Consider the following 21,566-nt stretch of genomic DNA (forward strand, 5'->3'; position numbering starts at 1 on the left):
TTTTTTTATCAGCACTTTAAGGGGTTATACTAGTGCAAAATCCATTGAGTTGTGCAGTACCACCAATACAAGTGCATGCACTCTCTCCAACATGCTTTAATTTGAACACAAGAAGGTCATTATAGGCTAGTAGGGATCGTATAATCCCACAAAAAGATGGAGCATATCATTCAAAAGATTGAATGATATATAAACAAATCCTGAACCTGACGCATAATTCCTGATTAAAGATTAAAGATCACCGAACATTGTATTGAATGGAACTTTTAACATGGACAAGACACTATCAGTTATTAGAGTATAAAAAAACCTAAAAATGAAAATTGTGGAGTATAAAAGAAAGAAAATGTGGTAGTGTACGAAATTAGTTACATCTGCTAGGTGAAACAAACAAATGCTGATCAGAACAGAGAAAAATGAATGTCTCAGCCTGAACCTGATGATGATTACTAATCTGGGAAGTGCACCACCTACAGTAAAGAGCTAGTTGCAATCCAGATGATGCCTGCGCCTGAAGAAACTATAATGAATCAATTGGCAGGCCATATACAAGTAAATGAAAAATTGATGGAAGAATTATAATTTAGATTGCGGGGAAGTGTATTTCCAATTTAAGAAGATTACCAAAAGAATGGTGAAATAGATCACATGTTGACTTAATTAACCTTTCTTCGAGTTAATTCATCCTAAGCAGATACTAATTCCCTAAAGTATCCTAACTTGCAGATCTCCTAAAAATAAGTATTAGAAGCTAAACACAAAGAAAGATGGCTACCAAACACATTAATTTGATACTGTTCTCCCTTAGGCACTCTTATTACACAAATACATAGAGAGAATAGAAGAATAAAGGTAGAGTAAGTGGGTGGCTGTTATGGTAGTAACATACCTCAAAAGTTTTTATAATTCTTTATCGCTGTCAAGTGCTTTTGCTGCTGCCTTTTCAGCTTCTTCCAAAACAAAGGTTTTCATTGATTCAACATCCCTTGAACCTGACCGATTGTGATGAAAAAAAAAGATTAGACTTATGAACTACCACTTCTCACTGTAGTTTTGTTGGGAAGGAGTAGCTAATACATGCTTCATATAAATAAATCATATAAAACTCAAAAGAATAGGCCCTAAAATAATCTAACAATGAAAAAATACCACAATTTGCACATTAAAGAAAATATTTCTTCCTTCAGGGTTGCTTAAATAAATGAAAATAAATCATATAAAAGCTTAAATCCACTGCTATAAGGTAGTTGGCATGTTGCAGAATCTGTATCTTCAAGTAACAGTGACTTGAATAGCTGCTAAATGTGATGGGAAAAGGTTTACAGTAGAAAAGCTTCGAATCACTGAACTTAATGATAGGATATTAAGATAGAAACGTTATGAGGATACAGGATACCCTATGTTATTACTATAGAGGCATAAACCACAACCTCTGAAAACTAGCACACTCATTAGATCATCATCATTAATTAACAAAAGTGAAAGGTGCCACCTTAAACATTCATTCGTGGGCAGAAGGTATACGTAATGGTTAGAGGTTAGAGCCATCGTATTGGCTTAACTTTTCACAATCAAGACGTGCACAGAAAGATTGATTGCATAGAGCAATGGCTGAGTTGATCCCTTTTTTGGTTTTCCAAACTTGACAACAAAGAACCCCAAAAGAATTCTAACATTTATATCCTAACCCAAGGCAAGTTATACACAAGAAAACAAGGGATGTAAATACACCAAAACATAAACTAGTCATAAATCATAATTGGTTATTGATGTGAGTAAAATTAAAAGCCTAAACTCGGGGACGTGAATTAGGTTGAAGAATACAGGGGAATTAATTGAGCAAAATCCATAAAATCCATCATTTGACAAGGGGTAAAAAAATTCGAATTACCTTGATATCTAGCTACTTCTTCACCATCATAGAAAACCTTAAAGGTAGGATACGAGTGAATATCAACTTTGGAACAGACTGTTTTCTCCATGCCACAATCGACTTCCCCGACCTCTATTTCATCTTCTCCTTCCACTACCTTCCCCAAATCATCCCACAACGTGCCCAGGTTTTTGCTGCCAACAATTATCATGATTTGACAAGTTAGAAAACAACAACAACAACAGCAGGTAGGTTCAGTAGCATCAAGTGTAGGCTATTGCAGTATATAAAAGAATTAATCACCAATGCTTGCACCAGGGGACGCAGAATTTCACAAACCACGCAGTGTCCTTCTCCTTGATCTAGACACACACAAAAAAGTAATTGAGAAATGAGATCGTATAATTTCCATAGAAGATTATTGTGATCATAAATATGAAAACCCAACAAAAAAAAACATGGAGAGTGGAAAATTTGAAATTGGGGGCGTACCTTATCATTAAATGTATCAGAGGTTAAGGTTATAACCTCGGATTGAGTACAAAAAAAGAAAGAGAGAAAAATGAGAAAGGGTATTGCAGTGTGAGTGAGAGTTCTGGTGGCCATGCTCCTCGTCTCTGATCAACCCTACTCCTTCCTTCCTTCCTTCGCTTCTTTCTTCTCCACCGCCTCCAAATGTTTCTCTGCAGATCTTTCACCCACGTGCTATGCGCGTGCTTCATATATCTTCTTCGCCACTGCCCCATGCCAACTCAATCCAATTTTACATTCCTTAGAATCAATGTAAATCCTTAAAATTTAATTTCACAACAAAACTGCAACATTTTTAAACCATATGATATCTTTTATTGGATTAAAGAATATGATTTTATTTCATTTAGAATCAAAATTAATGATCACATATATATCAATTTATTTGAAAATTTATATTTGTGTAAACTAAGTTTTTTAAAATATATATCAATTTTATTCTTCATAATATCATTGTTTCACTTAGAGATGATAATACAGACTATGGGTTAGTTTAAGTTAAGAAAAAAATATAGGACAAATTATCTATTTCAATCCGTTGTATACACAACCTATATATCTTAAAAATTTAAAAATTTTATTTTGCTCTCCCAATTTTTTTTTTCAGCCACATATTCTCAAAAGTTCTAGAACTATTCATTCTAAAATATATCATATATAATACAAATTTGTATTCTCAATTATACAATCCGAAATACTATACAATCCAAAACAAATTTTAACTCTGAGATGTCTACAAATTATACATTACATAACTGAAGAAAAAATATTTAATGAAAAATTTTAAAGGTATTGAGTATTTCTTGAAATATGGGTGCAAGAAGAAAGACATGGAGATGCATGAAGAAACTTTCTTAATTTCTAATTTGTAATACCTTCACGAAATTCGATAATAATTTTTTAATATTTAATAATATTTTTTTTGTCTTTATGAAATAAATATATTATTTAGGTTTCGATATGCATCCAATATAGTAAACTTTAGTTTTTTTATAATAAAATTTAAATATAATATAATATATATATATATATATATATATTATTTTATACTATTTTTTAAATGAAAGCAGATACAAGACAAAATGAAAGCTTCTCAAAGTAGGCAGAAATCATATGCAGATCAGAGGAGAAAGCCTTTGGAGTTTGCAGCTGGAGATCATGTGTTCATGAGAATGACACCAACCAAAGGTGTAGGACGAGCTATCAAATCAAGGAAGTTATCTCCTAAGTTTGTTGGACCATATCAGATCCTAAAGAAGATAGGTCCAATGGCTTATGAGATTGCTCTACCTCCTCAATTAGCAAACCTGCATAATGTCTTTCACGTATCACAGCTAAGGAAGTACATCCCAGACCCTAGTCATGTGTTGGTAGTGGATAATGTGCAAATCAAGGATAACATGTCTTTTGAAGCAAAACCAGTTAGGATTGAAGACCATCAGAGTAAACAGCTCCGAGGCAAGACCATCAGTATGAAGGTGGTGTAGGATGATAAATCTGGTGATTCAACTTGGGAATTAGAAGAAACCATTAGAGAAACCTATCCATATCGGTAAGTCAATTTTCGGGGACGAAAATTTTTCTTGTTAGGGAGAATGTAAGGATCTAGAAAATAACCTTAGAGTAGAAGGGATATATTTTAAATGATACCTGAATATTTTATTATTAAAATGAAAATGACATATAAATAGAAAATTTCATTTTAAAATAACCACCATCTCTCTAAAAGTTTCTTTTTCCTTTCTCTCCCTTCTCTCTAAGATTCTGACATCCTCGTTCATCTCTTTGACGATCAGAGTACGCCATTAGACTCCTGGCAGCGAAGACTACAAGATTGCCCGATCAAAATCTCTGATAGAGTAAGTTTATTTTCGTACCCTTTTCCTTTCCTCTCCTTCTCTCTATGATTCTGACACCCTCAGTTATCAGTTTGACGATTGGAGTCTGCCATTGGACTCCTGACAATGAACTCTACAAGATTGCCCGATCAAAATCCTAAATAGAGTAAGTTCATTTTTGGCCCTTTTCTTTGAGTCAAATTTTGAACTTGATAAGTTGTCTACATGAGTTTTACATGTGACTCTTTTAGCTTTAGGGTTAATCTCTGTTAACTCAAGGTCCTAGTTATATAGTTAGATTTTGATTATGACTCTGTGGTGCAGGTTAATTACCTTTAAGCTTTTGGTAGATTTGGAGCTTTTAGTAAGCATCAGCTAAAGTTCAGGTAAGGGAAGCTAGTCTTATTATTTTCAATAAAACCCTATGTTAGAAGATTCTGGATGACGTGGCCACCCATTCCAATTATTTTTGCTTGCAGGATTGTCTCTCTTGAAGAGTAAAGTAATATATTGACTGGAATGGTTGATTTTGAATCTTTTATATTGATTTTAAGGTGAATAATTTGTTAAAACTTTTGATGTATATATTAAATCCCTATGAAGAGGGATATTTCTTTTGAGATACACATATGAGAAAGTAGTATATGTTATTTGTAATTAGATATTGCTTGTTTTACTTTTATTACATTATATATGGGTAAAATTAAGGATGTTACATTTTGGTATAATGTATCTACATGTATTATCTTAAAAAATGTATATATTTAATGAAATATATTAGTTAATTTATTAGTACGATTAAATTCAAATTTCATTGAAAATAAGAACATCATAATATTTTTTTACCCATATCTTATTATGCATGCGTCATAAAATATAGTACCGTGAAACCATTTATCCAATTCATCTAAATAAGAAAAATAATTAATTTAATAAACATAAATAAATTTATTCAAAAATTATATTTAAAAATTTCTTTTTTATTAATTTTAAAAAATATTTTTTATGCGTTAGGTCCACAAGCTAGTTCTTATACAGGACATACCAATAAAATCGACCCACATTTTTTTATACATACCAACTCAATCCATATTTTGTAGACCAAATACAAAACATACCATCAAACTACATTGTCATCCCTAATTTCACTTAAGGTGATATTAATTTTATAATATGTGACTACACTCTTAATTAAATAAATATTATTTCACACATTATAAATTAAGTACATTTTGTATTTTATTTTAAAAAACCACTTTTGTTTTGTTGTCTATCCTTTGTGGTTTGATATTGTACAATAAATCTTTCAATTGGATTTTTATGGGCAATCCAACCCTACTACAATTAGCATCATATCCAATATACTATTATTGTTTTCTGCTATATATTTTTTTATTTCTCCAATTTTTTTTAATTATTACTTTACTGTGAGGTTCAATTTCCTATCTAGTACCATTTAAACTTTTATTTTCCCATCTACCACCCTTTTGTTTTTATTTCTCTATCTAGCACCCTTTTGTTTTTATTTTCCTATCTAGCACTCTTTTGTTTTTTATTTTCCTATCTAGCACCATTTCAAAAATAAATAAATAAATAATAAATTATTATTTTTTTATAATTTTTAATTTTGAATGCATTAAAAAATAAATATTTTTAATGTTTAAAATAGTTAGAAATATAATTAATGAATAAAGAAATGAGTTTTTACAAAATAAAAATAAAAAAGTAATAAATTTAAAATTTTTAGTTTAAAATTATGTTTTTAAGAATGAAGAAAATAAAAAATTAAACCCTACAACAACATAAAAGTTAAATCTATAAACATAAATTCATATTTATTTTTATTATTATTAATGATGTAATCATGTTAATTTCAAGTAAAATTACAGGACATAATTATAAAAAAAAAGTCAATTAGTATTAATTAATAATGGAGACAAAAATAATATTGAAGTGTGTACCTTAAATGCAAAATCGTAAAAAAAACTAATGCAAATGTTACACTTAATGCTTAAAAATGAGAGAAGAAAAAAAATGCAAAAATAAATAAGTCTAGAAAATAAAAACAACAACAATAAAATAAAAACAAAAAACAGAAATAAATAAAGAATGACAGAAAAAAATAATAACTAAAAACATAAAAGATATAAAATAAAGGTAAAACAAAATAAGATAAAGATAAAAAATATAAAAAAATCCAAATAAGATAAATACAAGAAATATAAGGCGATACTAAATAAGTATATGTTGATCATAAAAAGAAAAATAAATGAAAGATGATAATTCATTTAATATTTTCTTCAATGGTACATTAAATAGTTTGTGCGAAATGAAACATAATTAATGAGGAGAAGTGCACAATTCAATAATGTTGGGACAGATTCTTTATGTGTGTCCTGATATTTGACAATATGAACATTTTTTTGTTCGTTGTTCTCTTATGTCCATATCAGTCTTTATTCAACTTGGTTTTTTTATAATTATGTTTTGTATTTTTTACTTGAAATTAACATGATTACATTATTATTAATAATAAAAATAAATACTAATTTATGTTTATAGATTCAAATTTTATGTTGTTGTAAAGTTTAATTTTTTATTTTTTTCATTTTTTAAAAAGATAATTTTTAAACTAAACATTTTAAATTTATTAATTTTTTATTTTTATTTTGTAAAAACTTATTTCTTTATTCATTAATTATATTTCTAACTATTTTAAACATTAAAAATATTTATTTTTTAATGCATTTAAATTTTTTTTTTTTTAAATTTATTATTTATTTATTTATTTTTAAAATGGTGCTAGATAGGGAAATAAAAAATAAAAGGGTGTTAATAGGAAAATAAAAACAAAAGGGTGATAGATAGGGAAATAAAAACAAAAAAGGTGCTATATAGGGAAATAAAAACAAATGGTGCTAGATGAGGAATTAAAAGTGTAAATGACGTATTATTTTAAACTTATTTCAAACAAACTATCATATTTAATCATTCGAATTATTATCAATTATGTTCCTCAATTGGATTTTAATCCATTCAAATGAATACTCGACAGATTAATATATCATAATATAGAGAAAATTATTCATGTAATAAAAAATTATGTATTTGATTTATATAATATATAAAAATTTGTCAGATTAATATTAGTTTTTAAGTTCATTAAGCTTGAAAACACACCATAAATAAAAAATATAAATTGTTACCAACTTTTTATGATGATAATATTTTTTAAAATAATAAAGAAAAAAAAAACAAAAACACTCTTTGTTATAAGGAAAAACAATTTACAATCTTATTTAATATTATAATTATATATATTATCGTAAGAAATGTTATTCCTTTAAATAATTTTTAATATCTAAGAATTAATATTTTTTTCGTTAAATGGTTAAAGACACACCATTTTCACCCAAAATTCATTATAACAAAAAATAGAGAGAGTTAGACATCACCATTAAAGAAGAATGGAACTTTTGGTGAAATATTTAAATCACGAGTCCTTTTTATTCAATAGATTATTTTTTAGGTTCAACTATCTTCGAGTTATTATTTTGTTGAAAGCTGGATGAATATATATATATATATATATATATATATATATATATATATATAAATATATATAAATATATATAAATGCTGTAATATTATTCGTACATATTTCTTTTTTATTTGTCTGTACCACATTCTTTTTAACATTTATTTAAAAGGATGAAAAAAATAGAAGAGAAAATAAATGTATATCTAATCATTGTATAAAGAGAAATATCATTTAGTACTCATTTTTTTTAGTTTCATTTTTTAGAAATAAATTGATTGAATATTTTTAAAAATATATATATAATTTTTACAAAAATTATATATTTTTCAAAAAAATTATACTTTTTTTAATTATTCATAATAAAATTATAAAAATGTATATATTTCAACGTAATAAAGATGTAAATACGGAAACACGTGTGTATCATATAGTATTTATAATTACCATTTAAATTGTTATAATAAATACAATGAAAACACCAAACAAATATTAATCTTAAACTATTTATTGTGTTAAATTTTCTATTCTCTTTATACTGTAAAAAAATAGTAAAAAACTGTGATGCTAATGAAGTTTATAACTAATTTTTGCCTTGTAAAGTAGGTCAACAAATGCAGAATCAAAAGCAAAAAAAAAAACCAAGTAACTACTACTAATTCAGTGAAAGATCGCAGTAACTTGTGGCTCCTCTCACTACTTGAGAACTACTGTTCTTAACTTTCAAAATGAATGTGAATGAATTCATTGGAATTGGTTGATTTTATTCACTGATCAGTATAAATAATGAGTGATAATCATCTCAATCAACAAAAGGAAAACATAAAGCATCATCAGGGAAAAACAAAAAACAAAAAAAGCAAAGCCGATTCAAGGTTCCACCTTAATCTCACTATATCACTATCAAAATGTGCCTATAATTAAATCACTTAGCAAAGATCAAAACCCCATAACCATTTCATTCCTTTGAAAGCTTTGGAACTGCATCCACCACCACCTGCACCTCTTGATGTGGTGCTGGTAGAATCACAGCTTCGTGTTGTGCCTTAGCCATGCTCCTCATGGTCTTTTCACTCACCCCAAATGCAGTTGCTAGCTCAGGCCCCATCATGGTCCTTATGAGGGACGTGGCTCCCACCAGAAATATTGGCCTATTCTTCTGAGCCGAGGTGGTGAAGCCAAAGAACTCTAGTGGTTCACCATTTGATGCTATTTGGCAGAAGGCATAGTACCTTGGAATGAAGAACACATCCCCTTCTTTTATCTGAGTGTCCATTGCATTGCTTCCATCTGGAAACACTACTTGGATCCTACCTGAACCTTTTAGCACTATGCCATATTCTGTTGCCCTTGGATTCACATGGGGTGCCATCATTGATCCCTGCCATGTAGTCAATAATGTACAAAAACAATTACCATAACTCTCCAACAAAATTTTGACCTAGCTTTTCTTAAACGTTTTCAAGACAAAATACTTTAAAAAAATGAATGTTCACAATTATTGTTTATAATGTTATCAAAGGGAAATATTGAAGAGTTTGTTTGCATACAGCTGAGAGATTGACATGATAAATGCCAACGCCAGAACTTCTGAGTGGATGATAGTGAGAGCCATCTACAGCAATGCTCCAACCATAAGTGTTTTGAAAATCTGGTTTTCTGTCATAAAGGTTGTAAGTGCGAGGGGGTCTTTTAGTAATCATCTCCCTCGTGTTCTTGTTCTCTTCCCCAAATACAGATTCCAAGAGCTTCCTCCATGACCAACTTGTTTGTTGCTCTTCTTCATCACCAGATTCCTCATCCTCATCCTCCTTCTCCATTTCCACGTTTTCTTGTCGTTGCTGTACCATCTCATTCAGGTGTTGCAGTTTTTCTTCCTCCTCAAGCTGAAGGAACTCGGTCCATATGCTTGTGGCATGTGAATCTCTCACATGCACAATCGCCCCCCCGTGTTTCTTAGTGAAGAATTTTCTTAACTCTTCTCCAGATACCTGCAGGTGAGTTTATAAAAGACCGTTGTTTGTGGTTTGTGTTGTGTGTGCATGCTTCTAAATTGTTATATATGTAACCAATAAAGTTGGTAACTTACGTTAAAAGAAGCTTCAAGGATTTCATGCTCGAATCCAGCAAGTACTGGGGCTGGATGAAGTCCACCTCCAATATAGAAGGACTGCATGCAACACATGCACAAGAAAAATTGAAAATTGTGTCAGAAGAACTACAATATAGGAAGATTAATCAGAGTCAAATGAATTGCATGATTTTTTTTTCAATATTAGGAGGCATTTTTTCATTATATATGGATCCATGTACCTGGAAAACATCATCTCCCAAGCTTTCAGAGGGTTCAATGCTGCAGATAATGTGAAGCTTTTGGCCACCTTCAATGTTAACTATGTAGAATGCAGAACCAGCTGGAATTTGATATACGTCTCCCATCTTTAAACGTCTTCGCGCCAGTTTGCCTTTGTTTACGAATCCCAACTTTGCTTCCCCTGAAATCAATGCCGATTTAACTTCCAAATTCTCAAATTTCCATGGAGGTTATTATGATAAACGTGTTTCATTTTATTTTCTTCTTTAACAAGAAGACCTAGCATGTTACTCAGCATTTCTAACGAGTTTCTGACAAAGTTCTTCATCTTTATATTGTTGCTTTAGAATGGTGAAACAAAGAGGACCTATTTTATGTTCTTTCCAAATGATTAAAATTCTCGAACTTTATATGTCATTGTAGGACTTTAGAAAGCGAGTGAAACAACTTCACAATGATTACACAATTTTGAGATGCTCTTAGCTTCAAGTTTCATGCAGATTAAACCAAATCTACATACACAAGCCTAAAATGCATGCATGCGTGCATATATATATATAATAATACCTGAACGCACGAATATGATCAAAGTGGAATCAATGTACTGAGGAATGAAAAGGGACTTTGGTTCCATAGTAATGAAACCAATGTGCAAGTGCCTCTCCGAAGCTTTACCACCATAACTTTCAAACACTCGCATCTTCCCAGCGCTGGTTTTGATCACGAGTTTGGATTTCTTCATCAAGAACAAATTGTCTGGGGTTGGAGGATCCTCTTTTCTCTCTTCCCCCTCTGTACTCCAGAACCGCCCCATTGTTACTGTGACGCCATGGCAAAGAACAAACAATAAGATCAAAAGGGTGACGCTGCTTCCCATTGTTTCTCACTGTAGTAATAAAACTTGAGTGGTGTTGGATGGATGCACTGTGATTGCTTGATGAAGAGAATTTATAAAGAGAGTGAGGCACGAGACAGGTGCAGGCCATATAGGATCTGAAGGAATTTTCTGACCATGTTTGAGGTATACATAGTAGTCAGATACGTTTCAGTTGAGAAAAAAAATGGATCAAGGACAGACATTGATCTGTGCTTGAAAATCTCTGCTTCACATGCCTTCATTCGACTTCACATCCTCTGCAACATTTCATTCTCATATAATAAAAATAGATCAAATTCAAATATTAAAATGGATCTAAAGTTACATGAAACAATACAAATTGATAAAGTTCTTCTATTATAATATTCTCTTTATCTTTATTTATGTTGTGTTGTTGAGCAAAATTGATTATGAAATGAAATAGATTATTTGATATGGATCAAACTCTTTGAGATCATGACTTGCTGTGTATATTGATTTTAAATTCTTAAAAGCTTACCTATGTTTTCTATGTAATTGTAATTGATACATGAATAAATACTGTTAAAAAATCATAAATGATTTGCATGTGCATAAAAGTTTGACTGTATGAATAAAAATAGATATACATGCCTTTATTATGGATTTTAGAATTTAAAATACATTACACATTTTATATTATATTTTTGGACTTAAAAATGTATTTTAGCTGGTAAAATTTGTAAGATCTAGAAAACAACCTTAGAGAAGTGAAGTGGTATATTTTAAATGATACCTAAATATTTTATTATTAAAATAAAAGAGTATATGAATAGAAAATTCAGTTATTTAGTTTCATTTTAAAAAAATCACCATCTTTCTAAAAATTTAAGTTCTTTGATCATATTATAATTTTTATTATATTTATTATTATTAATATAATTGATACTTATTAATAATATTAATAATTATTTTAAGAATAATAATAATATAAATTATATTAATAATAATACTAATAATTATATTAATAATAATAATAAAAATTATATTAATAAGAATAATAGAAATTATATTAATAATAATAATAAAAATTATATTAATAGTAATAATAAAAATTATATTAATAATAATAATAAAAATTATATTAATAATAATAATAAAAATTATATTAATAATGATAATAAAAATTATATTAATAATGATAATAAAAATTATATTAATAATAATAATAAAAATTATATTAATAATAATAATAAAAATTATATTAATAATAATAATAAAAATTATATTAATAATAATAATAAAAATTATATTAATAATAATAATAAAAATTATATGAATAATAATAATAAAAATTATATTAATAATAATAATAATTATATTAATAATAATAAAAATTATATTAATAATAATAATAAAAATTATATTAATAATAATAATATAAATTATAATATTAATATAAATTATAATAATAATAATAAAAATTATAATAATAATATAAATTATAATAATAATAATAATAATATAAATTATATTAATAATAATAATAATATTAATAAATTAATAATAATAATAATATAAATTATATTAATAATAATAATAATATAAATTATATAATTAATAATAATAATAATAATAATATAAATTATATTAATATTATTATTTATATTATTAATATTAATATAATAAAAATCATAATAATACTAAAGAATTTGTCTGGTATAATTATTTGTCGTTTACATATGGAAAAGTCCGTATGTAATTTCTCTTTACATACGGAATTTAATTCCTGTTTCATGGCGCCAAAATTACATACGAATATAATCCGTAGTGTTGACTTTACATACAGATTTTGATCCGTATGTAATAATCCGTATATAATTAACGTTTTTTTTAGTGGCTAAAAAAAATAAAAAATTCTAAAGATTTATCTTAAATCTTTCCTTTGTGTTTTATAGAATGACTCCTAAACCTCTTACCCCCTCCAACCTTCTTCTCATATGAACCAAATTGCTAGGGCTATTGAGATTATGACAAATGCCATCCAACAACAGAATATGGTAAATCATCAGACAACAATGCATCATTGAAAAATTGCTAGATCAGTAGCATCCACTTCTCATGTGAGTCAGTCTCCGGAGCAGATGGGACTGACAGAGTTCATGAGCACAACCCACCCATGTTCAGCGGGAATGCCACTCCTAACCAAGCAAACCAATGGATTAAGGAGTTACAAAATTTATAATACATTTCAAATATGAGTAAAAATAGAGATGTTACAAAATTTATAATAATTTTTAAATTGAATAACTCAAAATAAAATTTTAAATAATTAAGATGGTAGAATCTCAAAATAAAACATTTATTGACTAATGGATAGTTGGAATTTGAACTTTTGTTACAAAGATGAAAAAGAAAGTATGGATGTTGACAAAAATTGGCCAAAGTTATGGTGTTATAATGCGGGATGGTTAAGCCCATGCTTAATTATCAACTTATAACTATATAATCATTGACTTTTTTTAGTGTGATGATTACGCATAACTAGTGTCAACGTTTTGGAGTCTATAATTATTTTTATACAATAATTTTAAAATTATAATTCTTACCACTGTAAATAAAATGAATTTGACTGAATAATTATGTTTCATAATTTTCTTATCAAGTATTTCTTGAAGAATAAAAAAATCTAAAATAAATTAATTTTAACTTTTTATAAATTAAAATCGGTATATGTATTCCAGTTTTAGAGTCGTGATATGAGATAATTTTTATAATAAAAAGACTATAAATCGATTTGAATGTATGAGAGAAACTCAATTTATTTTTCTTTTTCATCGAAATATATATATATATATATATATATATATATATATATATGCATGATTATTAGATGCTAAGTTTTTTTTTAAACACTAACAATGTAATCATATAATTTATATTATATTACATTTAAAAGTATAATATTATCTTTAAAAAGGAAATAAATATAGTTCTGTTAGCCAATATTCTTATAGTACCAATAGAAGGTTTATAAATCATGATCGATCGCTACGTTGAATGTGATTCATAATTTTTTTTATAAATATATATATATATATATATTTTTTTTAAATACGTTGAAAATATTAAGAGCTTAACTTTTTTTCCTGTTTTATAAATTTTTTGAACCTTCAACATTTTTCCAAATACAAATGAGTGTTATTTCGATTTTAAATTCCCTAAAATAATATCAAAGTATCAATCATTATATTCCATATAATTTTTAACTTTCATAATTAATGTTTTCTTTATAATTTCATCTTTAAAAGATCTCAATAAATCAAGAGAGAAATATCTATTTTGATATTGATACTCATCAAAATAGTTGACTTTAATAAATTTTACTCAATTATCAAGAGACTATTAAAAAGAATAAACTCCCCAAGTCAATTCTTGTTAATATATACAAACTAAAACAAATGGGTTTGTCAAAAGATTAACGTGTTATGCCAACATTTTAATAGCAATTGTTACATTGATTTCACACTTAATGAAATATTCAAAGTTCATAGTGTATTAATTAGGTTTCCACCAGAGCAAAAGTATCTCTCTGGACTCCAGAGTCAACAATTTGGAGTCTTTTTGACCGAGAAAAAAGAAAATACAATTCTAATTCCAAGTCATGTATATATCCCCACAAGAAAGAGAAGAAGATTATATTTTCAATTTATTAAGAAAAATATTCATATCATGCAAGAAATAGATAAAAAATATATATATATAAGTCAAACGATGGCATTGTTATAAATAATTACAATATTTTTAATTTTAATATGATCTTTTTCTTTTATTACAAGAAAAATATAAAATAGAAACCAATTTTAAAAATAAAAAATAATTAGTTGCTATAGTAACTAAATTAGAGACCATTTTAGAAATTAAAAAAATTGTTTTATAAATTAGTTTCTATTATTGTTAAATAGTTTTTAGTATATAATTAGCAACCAAAGTTTTAATTACCAATTATTTAGATTATAAATTTGGTAGAAAAATCTTGGTTGCTAATTAAATAATAATTTAAAAATCATTTAATAATAATATAAACTAATTTAGAAATCAAAATTTTTGTTAGCCTCTAAAACTGGTTTCTAATTTAGTGTTAGTAAAAATGTCTTGAAACTGTTTGAATATATATTAAATTTAGATATTTTTGAAGTGATGAAAAATTCACAAGGATTAATTAATTTAAGTAAATTAAAATAAAAATTAAAGAGTAATTCTTCAAATAATTGTTATTGTTGGTGATTTCAATCTTGAATTGTGACTCTTGATCTCGGTTAAAGATGAAATAAGTACCTAAAAAAATTCTTCAACATTTAAAATTTCGTATGTGATAGTTGAAGTATTTATTATTGTTATAATTATATATCTTTTATCTTATTCTTAAACTTGTATTACAAGATATCATATCAAATTATCTTTGACACGAATTAATGAGTTAATCTTTTAATTAAAAAAAGAAAGTTTTATAGAGGTATGTTTTTCTCAATTCATTGTCTTTAACACCAAACTTATTTTTGAGTGGCCGAGGCGTGTTAAAAAAAAAGTGTGGACCACTTGATAACATTTCTCTTTCACACAATTGCATTAATGTGAATTGTTTCATGTTAAAGTTGTACAACATGTACAATCTCATTTACATTATGCAATTATTTCTACCTTCTCTCCATTATCTATTTCATCAATCACTGTCTCTTCCACTTTTCAAGGTGATGATATCTAAGTTTACACTTCTATAATCAATGTTGTGTGTATTAAAAAGCGTTTTGATAGCAATAACAAATTAGGTTGACATTATTTGTGGTGGTCTATGTCTTATGTTTTGTATATAGTGAAAAAAACTAAGCATATATATGAAAAGGGATATGTCAAAAGACTGCGTATTGATTATTGGGAAAAAAAGTGGGTGGTAGATCCATAGATCCGTGTAAAAAACAAAAGGCAATTACAGCATATATGTAATATTAAAGAGATGACATTATCTGTTTCCCTTTTTCCCAAGTCTTCGTTCCCACCTGAACCACCAAATCTTGTGTCTCAAATATGAATATCATTAATGATCTTGCTTTCTGCAACAACCACACATTCCCTTGTCCTGCATGCAATTGAGTATCTAGAACCTTTTCAAGTTCTTCAATGGATCGTCATTCGAATTCGTGTGTGAACAAAATACATAGTTCTGCAATTTGGTCATGTAGGCGGTTTCAAACTTTGTGCATGGTTTCGTTTCATTTACACACACAGGTGCAGATCATTCAGACTCAACCTAATGCCACTACTCATGTCTGTGGATTAATTACAACCCACCAACACTGTGTATATATATATATATATATATATATATATATATATATATATATATATATATATATATATATATGCCTACTTGTTCTATATTAATTGTTTTTTTTTATAAGCAGTTGCTTTTACTCTTTTAATAATGCTGTGCAGGAAAGAAATGGATAAAGATAACTTTTGAGTCTTCTATTTTCTTATTTAGTAAATATTGCTTATTATTTTGTGAGTAGTTTTCTATTCAAAATAAAAAGTGTATTAAATAATATATTAGTAAAACTGTAAAATAATTATTAGAGATATAATTTTTTTCCCAACAATAAATAAATTAAATAAAAAACATTTCAGAATATATTCCAACTCTTATACATTTAAAGTTCAATGTCTCTTTTAATTCTCCGGTTGATTAATAGGCCATAATAAAAACATAAATATTTCATATGGAGCAAGTAATAGAGCATTTCCATATTTATAAATCGATACTACTAATAAATCTTGTCTCACGAATGCCATTTCACCCAAAAGTATGATTGCATTTTATAACCAATTTACATAATCATTCCTGCAAAACTAGCACATATATCTCTCTATCCTAGAGATATGATTAGTAATGACTGTCCAAATTTCTAATCCAAACAACATATGTCTATCCATTTGTTATACAACACTCTCCACAAAAAATCTTCTTGCATCTATATTAACATGATAAACAATAATAACCAAATGCATTAAACATAATATCACCTTGCATCTAGACCACACCCACATACCTCACTGTCACCCCCAAAAATTAAGCACCTTCTCACAAAAAATCTATTATATCTCTCCCACCCAATCCAACCCATCTTTCTCCTTTTAGTATTCCATAAATCCTTTCTAGAAGTCCAGAACCAACCTCTACTTTTTATTACCCCACCTCATCTTCATGTCTTCTTTCAGATAGATTTCAAACATTCTTTTGGCTCCATACACCATTACCACTGAGAGTATGTGAACATAGCTAGATTTTCTTTACTAGTTATCCATGACATGCCTTGAGTTTTGTCAGTGTAAAAATCTGAGAGCTATCAACTTTGTCATTACATCAAATTTTGAGTAGTGACTTGAAAGTTTTTAGTTGTGATTAAAAAATATGTTATGCTTTTAGTATATAGTAAAACTTGATTTAAGTGTATTTTTGGGTTTGATACGTGGATTATGTTTATACACGAGATATTTCTTGCGTGAAGTTTGTATTTATGTATTTATTAACTTTTATTGTTTATAAAATTATTCATAAATATATAATTTCACATATAAGTTATTAAGTAGACTTTAAACTTAATTCAACCTTATAATAAATTAGACTTATAATCTATTTATATATTATAAAACTATGTTTTAATTATATAATATTATAAAACTAAAGTACCTAATATTTGTTTTCATAATATATTGTAGAAATATTAAAAATGATTGTTTATTGTGGATGAAAAAATTGATGGATTGAAACGGAAACATGGATGCTCTGAATTCCATACATGCAATCGACGTATACCAGGCTTCTGGAAATATGATGCATATATATTGTCCTCATCTATCATTTATTCTTCCCCTGTTTATCAACAAATGACTTTTTCATATAAATAACGCTAACCATTCAAAAATTGACTAATTAACACACTCTACTATGTATCTCCACTTTCAGTCAATAGAAGGAAAAATAGTGACTGGTTTGTCAGAAACAGAGTTACGATATAAGTTGCCGACACCTCAAACTGTTATACGGTTGCGTTGCTTTATCGATATCACCTCTCACGTGGGCAGCACGAGATCTAAATTATAGCACCCAAAACGCGTTTATGGGAGACACACACATGCCATCATAACCCACAAACACCATTACTCTTCCCACACCTTTTCCTTCTTCCTATGCTCACTACAAATACGAAAATATTTTATTAACACCCTCTCCAACTAATACATACTTATGCAACTAAATGTTTGCGTGATATTAATTGACGATGTGATAATAGAGTTTATGGTAGTTGTCCTGAGAGTTTGTTGAAGATCTCACATCGACTAGAGATGAAGACATTTCATTGTATATACGTGAGTGCAAACCTCAATCTCAAGAACCAGTTTTATGGGGTCGAGTTAGGCTTAAAATCCACTTCGTAATATGATATCAGAGTCATTTAAAGTCTATCCTAACGAATGTTTGTTGGGCTTATTAGGTCACCCGCTATCAGACCACCCATCATATGTTATCCCACGCACGAGCTGGGGGGTGTGTTGGAGATCCCATATTGACTAGAGACGAAGACATTTTATTGTTTTATGGGGTTGAGTGAGACTTAAAGTTCACTTCATAATAGAGTGATATGGCAATAAGGACAATGCAAATATGTTAGAAAAATATTCTTAATTTTTCTTAGGATAGATTTTCTCGAAGAGGTATCTGTGTGAGTCAAGTAAATAGTGAAAAATAAATAAATAAAAATTGGTAATAATTAACCACACGTTATGTTAAAGAAAACAATATTAATTTAACTTAACAATCCATTAAAATGAAAATATCTAACAATAAAATCTCAAGCCACCGAGTCAATGCATCCATCTTGTCTTTCATTCACTAAGTTGGCGAATTCTGTGGACTGAATTATGCAAGTTTAAGAGTTGAACAAGTTAACTAAACCAACCCATTTCATAATATTTAAAGGATTAATCAATACTTATCCCATTTTAACCTATCTGATTTTTTTACGTTATCCCTTCTGGAAAATGACTAACTTAAAGATACTTTTAGCAAGTTTATTGAAAATTAAGGGAGTGAGTTATCCGAGGTCAAATAAAGTTGCAAATCACTGTTAATTAACATAATAATTGTCTTCTTGCATTGTGGTTCTTCGGTCTTCAATCTTGATATTGCCTAGATTTGTGTTTTGATTGACATAATACCCACAAAGGAAAATGTTGGTTTTGGTAGAACCATAACGAATCCAAAGTCATAAGGTCAAAAGTTGTTTTGACATGGAACTAGGCATTCATGAGAGATCAATTTTTGAATGATTATAGTAGGTGACCAAAAAAGTGTTATAGATTTAAAATATCAGTCCATAGAAACACACCAAAACATAATATTTCCCCTGTTTTCTTCGATATTGAAACCATTACATGTTTCAAAAAAACATCTAATATTTAAATGATAATCTGAACCTATTTACTTTGCCAACATTGTGCAAAGCAACTGGATTCTGAATTACATTATTTTCTCCAAAATCTTCCTGGGAATATATTAAACTAGCTACACTAGTTCTAGCTACCAAAGTTACTTTTATAATTTATTAGTTCTAGTTGATTCCTTGGTTCTCTCCTTAGGAGAATGTCATGGGAACATTATGAAATGTCTTGTAAGAATCTGGTCCATCATCATGTCCAAAGAGGCTCCCACATAGAGTTTAGGTTGGTGTTATCCTCAAAGAAACTAAGATTGTTCTGATATCCACTGTTGTGGGAAGGACTTGTGATGAAATTGTCCGGGGATTGTTGTGGTGATTCCTGTGGAGTCTGTGACATTTCCATGCAAATTAGAGCCACGAGATTGGCTTGCTGTAATTGCATGGTTACAACCTCAGCTTGTGCCTTTGCTAACTGTGCTTGAAGTTCATTGACCTGCTTTTGGAGCTGGCAAATTGCACCTGCACATCCATATACAGGGTCTCTTATTCTTGCACCAGCCTCGTAAACCATGCTCGCCACTGCATCAGCTCTCTGAGACTCTGGAAGTTCCTGGAAAATGAAGGAAACAATAATTAATATCATCAATTCAGTTCTTGAATTCTCAATACATTTTTATTGGTTTCGTTAAAATTAGGTCGTTGAAAATGCATTTATTCTTGTCTGGAAATTTTAAGTCATGTCAAATTATTTTCGAAAAGTTTGAAGTTAAAGAACTCATATTAGAAATATGTACTGTCATCATAATTTTCATGCATCAAAGGTTGAGTAATAACTCAGAGGTAAAAAGTTGGATCCAAATTAGGAAACAAAATTAGCATATGCAATTGAATTGTTCTGTACATTTTGTCGTCTCTGTTGAAGTTTATTTAACGAGATGTTTAAAATCAGAGACTAGTCTTATTATATCTTTTTTGTCCGGAACATGTATTAGGTAGTGAACTTTAAGATTCAAACCTACAAAATCGAAATTGAAGGATATATTTTATTTTAGTAGTATAAAAGTATTTTGGTGAGGTGTTGGTGGAACAGTGTTTTGATTAGCACACAACAGTGGAGAAGTTCGTACCGTTTGTTACCACGTCACTGTTTGTGTCTGAAATCATCATTGACTCAAAAGGAAAAACCACGTGGAAAATCTTGTAAGTTAGACTATAAAGAACACTGTGCAGGGTTTTTCATAGTCATGATGATGACATTATGCAGAGTCATGACGTTGTTGAAATATATGATACGAAAATGTGCATAATATGGTGTCTCTAATTGTTAACATATGAAAAGTATTATTAGCCATGAGAAAATGAATGAAGTTGAGAGGAGAAAAGATGATTTTGTAAGCAGGTACCTGTAAGAACTTGATGATGTTGCTGGCACCGAAGACACGGTGAGCAGTGGTGAACTTGGCTGGTTCGGTGGGAGGGAAATAAGGTGCCAAGACACATTTGTCAGCACATCTTCGCCTGAGGATTTTGCATGCAGCACAAGGGGTCATGACAAGTTGGGGAGGGGAAGAAGAAGAAAGGGTGTTAGAGGAGTGAGAGAATGTGGGAGAGGAAGTAAGGGTGGTGTTTGTGTCACTCTCCATTGCTGACTCTGAATTTGTTGTGTTGTGTTTGGCTTCTACTTGTGTATTCTAGGGACAAAGAGTGAAGAAGAAGGATGTGAGGTGAGCGTGGGGTTGTGTTGGGAGCCAAAACTTGGGTTTTATAAGGAAAGATTGAGATAGCAAGAGCGTATGAAATTCGTTAATAACTGGCTGCGCACTGTCTTCTTTTCTCACTTCTATGTTAGGTGTTGTGATTATGATGCGTCTTTGGCTTATTGTATGAAAACTCTTACCAAGTTTGACAAAACCGTTTTCTATATTCTGCTTGTTCCTTTTTTTTCTTTTCCTTTTACCATATATTTTCCACAGAAAAAACATAATGTTACGCCTAACTTGCGTAGGTCTAGTAAAGTGACTTTTCCTGGTGAGAGTAAAAGAAAAAAAGAAACGGTGAGCGACATGTCCTCTTCACCCTCCACCTTTTTTGGACCCTAGTCACTCACACTACTTCTTTCCAACGCAAAAAGTCATACTC

General features: G+C 28.9%; 3 protein-coding genes across 4 annotated transcripts; all 3 read right to left on the reverse strand.

Moving 5' to 3' along the window:
• Positions 1-224: 224 nt before the first annotated feature.
• On the reverse strand, positions 225-2,645 carry LOC137835756 (protein disulfide-isomerase 5-1). 2 transcript variants are annotated; one of them, XM_068644402.1, is made up of 5 exons: positions 2,366-2,645; positions 2,177-2,235; positions 1,892-2,067; positions 890-992; positions 225-511 (listed from the first exon to the last, which is right to left on the reverse strand). In XM_068644402.1, the coding sequence occupies exons 1-4, from the start codon at positions 2,477-2,479 to the stop codon at positions 901-903; spliced, it is 441 nt and encodes a 146-aa protein (XP_068500503.1). In that variant the 5' UTR covers positions 2,480-2,645; the 3' UTR covers positions 225-511; positions 890-900. The 2 variants fall into 2 exon arrangements, with proteins under 2 accessions (XP_068500503.1, XP_068500504.1); XM_068644403.1 differs by having other exon boundaries at positions 225-520; positions 2,366-2,632.
• Positions 2,646-8,523: 5,878 nt separating this feature from the next.
• On the reverse strand, positions 8,524-10,999 carry LOC137834535 (vicilin-like seed storage protein At2g28490). Its single transcript, XM_068642561.1, has 5 exons — positions 10,662-10,999; positions 10,094-10,275; positions 9,870-9,950; positions 9,331-9,771; positions 8,524-9,161 (listed from the first exon to the last, which is right to left on the reverse strand). Exons 1-5 carry the CDS (start codon positions 10,969-10,971, stop codon positions 8,739-8,741), a joined length of 1,437 nt encoding a protein of 478 aa, XP_068498662.1. The 5' UTR covers positions 10,972-10,999; the 3' UTR covers positions 8,524-8,738.
• Positions 11,000-19,367: 8,368 nt separating this feature from the next.
• On the reverse strand, positions 19,368-21,204 carry LOC137835757 (LOB domain-containing protein 1-like). Its single transcript, XM_068644404.1, has 2 exons — positions 20,831-21,204; positions 19,368-20,037 (listed from the first exon to the last, which is right to left on the reverse strand). Exons 1-2 carry the CDS (start codon positions 21,068-21,070, stop codon positions 19,678-19,680), a joined length of 600 nt encoding a protein of 199 aa, XP_068500505.1. The 5' UTR covers positions 21,071-21,204; the 3' UTR covers positions 19,368-19,677.
• Positions 21,205-21,566: the final 362 nt, after the last annotated feature.

The sequence above is a fragment of the Phaseolus vulgaris genome, chromosome 5, assembly GCF_000499845.2.
Source record: "Phaseolus vulgaris cultivar G19833 chromosome 5, P. vulgaris v2.0, whole genome shotgun sequence".
Lineage (NCBI taxonomy): Eukaryota > Viridiplantae > Streptophyta > Magnoliopsida > Fabales > Fabaceae > Phaseolus > Phaseolus vulgaris.

Coding starts and splice junctions, on each gene's coding strand:
- LOC137835756 (XM_068644402.1), bottom strand. CDS start 2,479: ATGGCCACCAGAACTCTCACTCACACTGCAATACCCTTTCTCATTTTT. Junction 2,068..2,176: donor GTCCCCTGGTGCAAGCATTG/GTGATTAATTCT, acceptor AATTGTTGGCAG/CAAAAACCTGGGCACGTTGT. Junction 993..1,891: donor AGAAGTAGCTAGATATCAAG/GTAATTCGAATT, acceptor ACAATCGGTCAG/GTTCAAGGGATGTTGAATCA.
- LOC137834535 (XM_068642561.1), bottom strand. CDS start 10,971: ATGGGAAGCAGCGTCACCCTTTTGATCTTATTGTTTGTTCTTTGCCAT. Junction 9,951..10,093: donor TGGGAGATGATGTTTTCCAG/GTACATGGATCC, acceptor TGTTGCATGCAG/TCCTTCTATATTGGAGGTGG. Junction 9,772..9,869: donor TCCTTGAAGCTTCTTTTAAC/GTAAGTTACCAA, acceptor ACTCACCTGCAG/GTATCTGGAGAAGAGTTAAG.
- LOC137835757 (XM_068644404.1), bottom strand. CDS start 21,070: ATGGAGAGTGACACAAACACCACCCTTACTTCCTCTCCCACATTCTCT. Junction 20,038..20,830: donor ACATCATCAAGTTCTTACAG/GTACCTGCTTAC, acceptor TTCATTTTCCAG/GAACTTCCAGAGTCTCAGAG.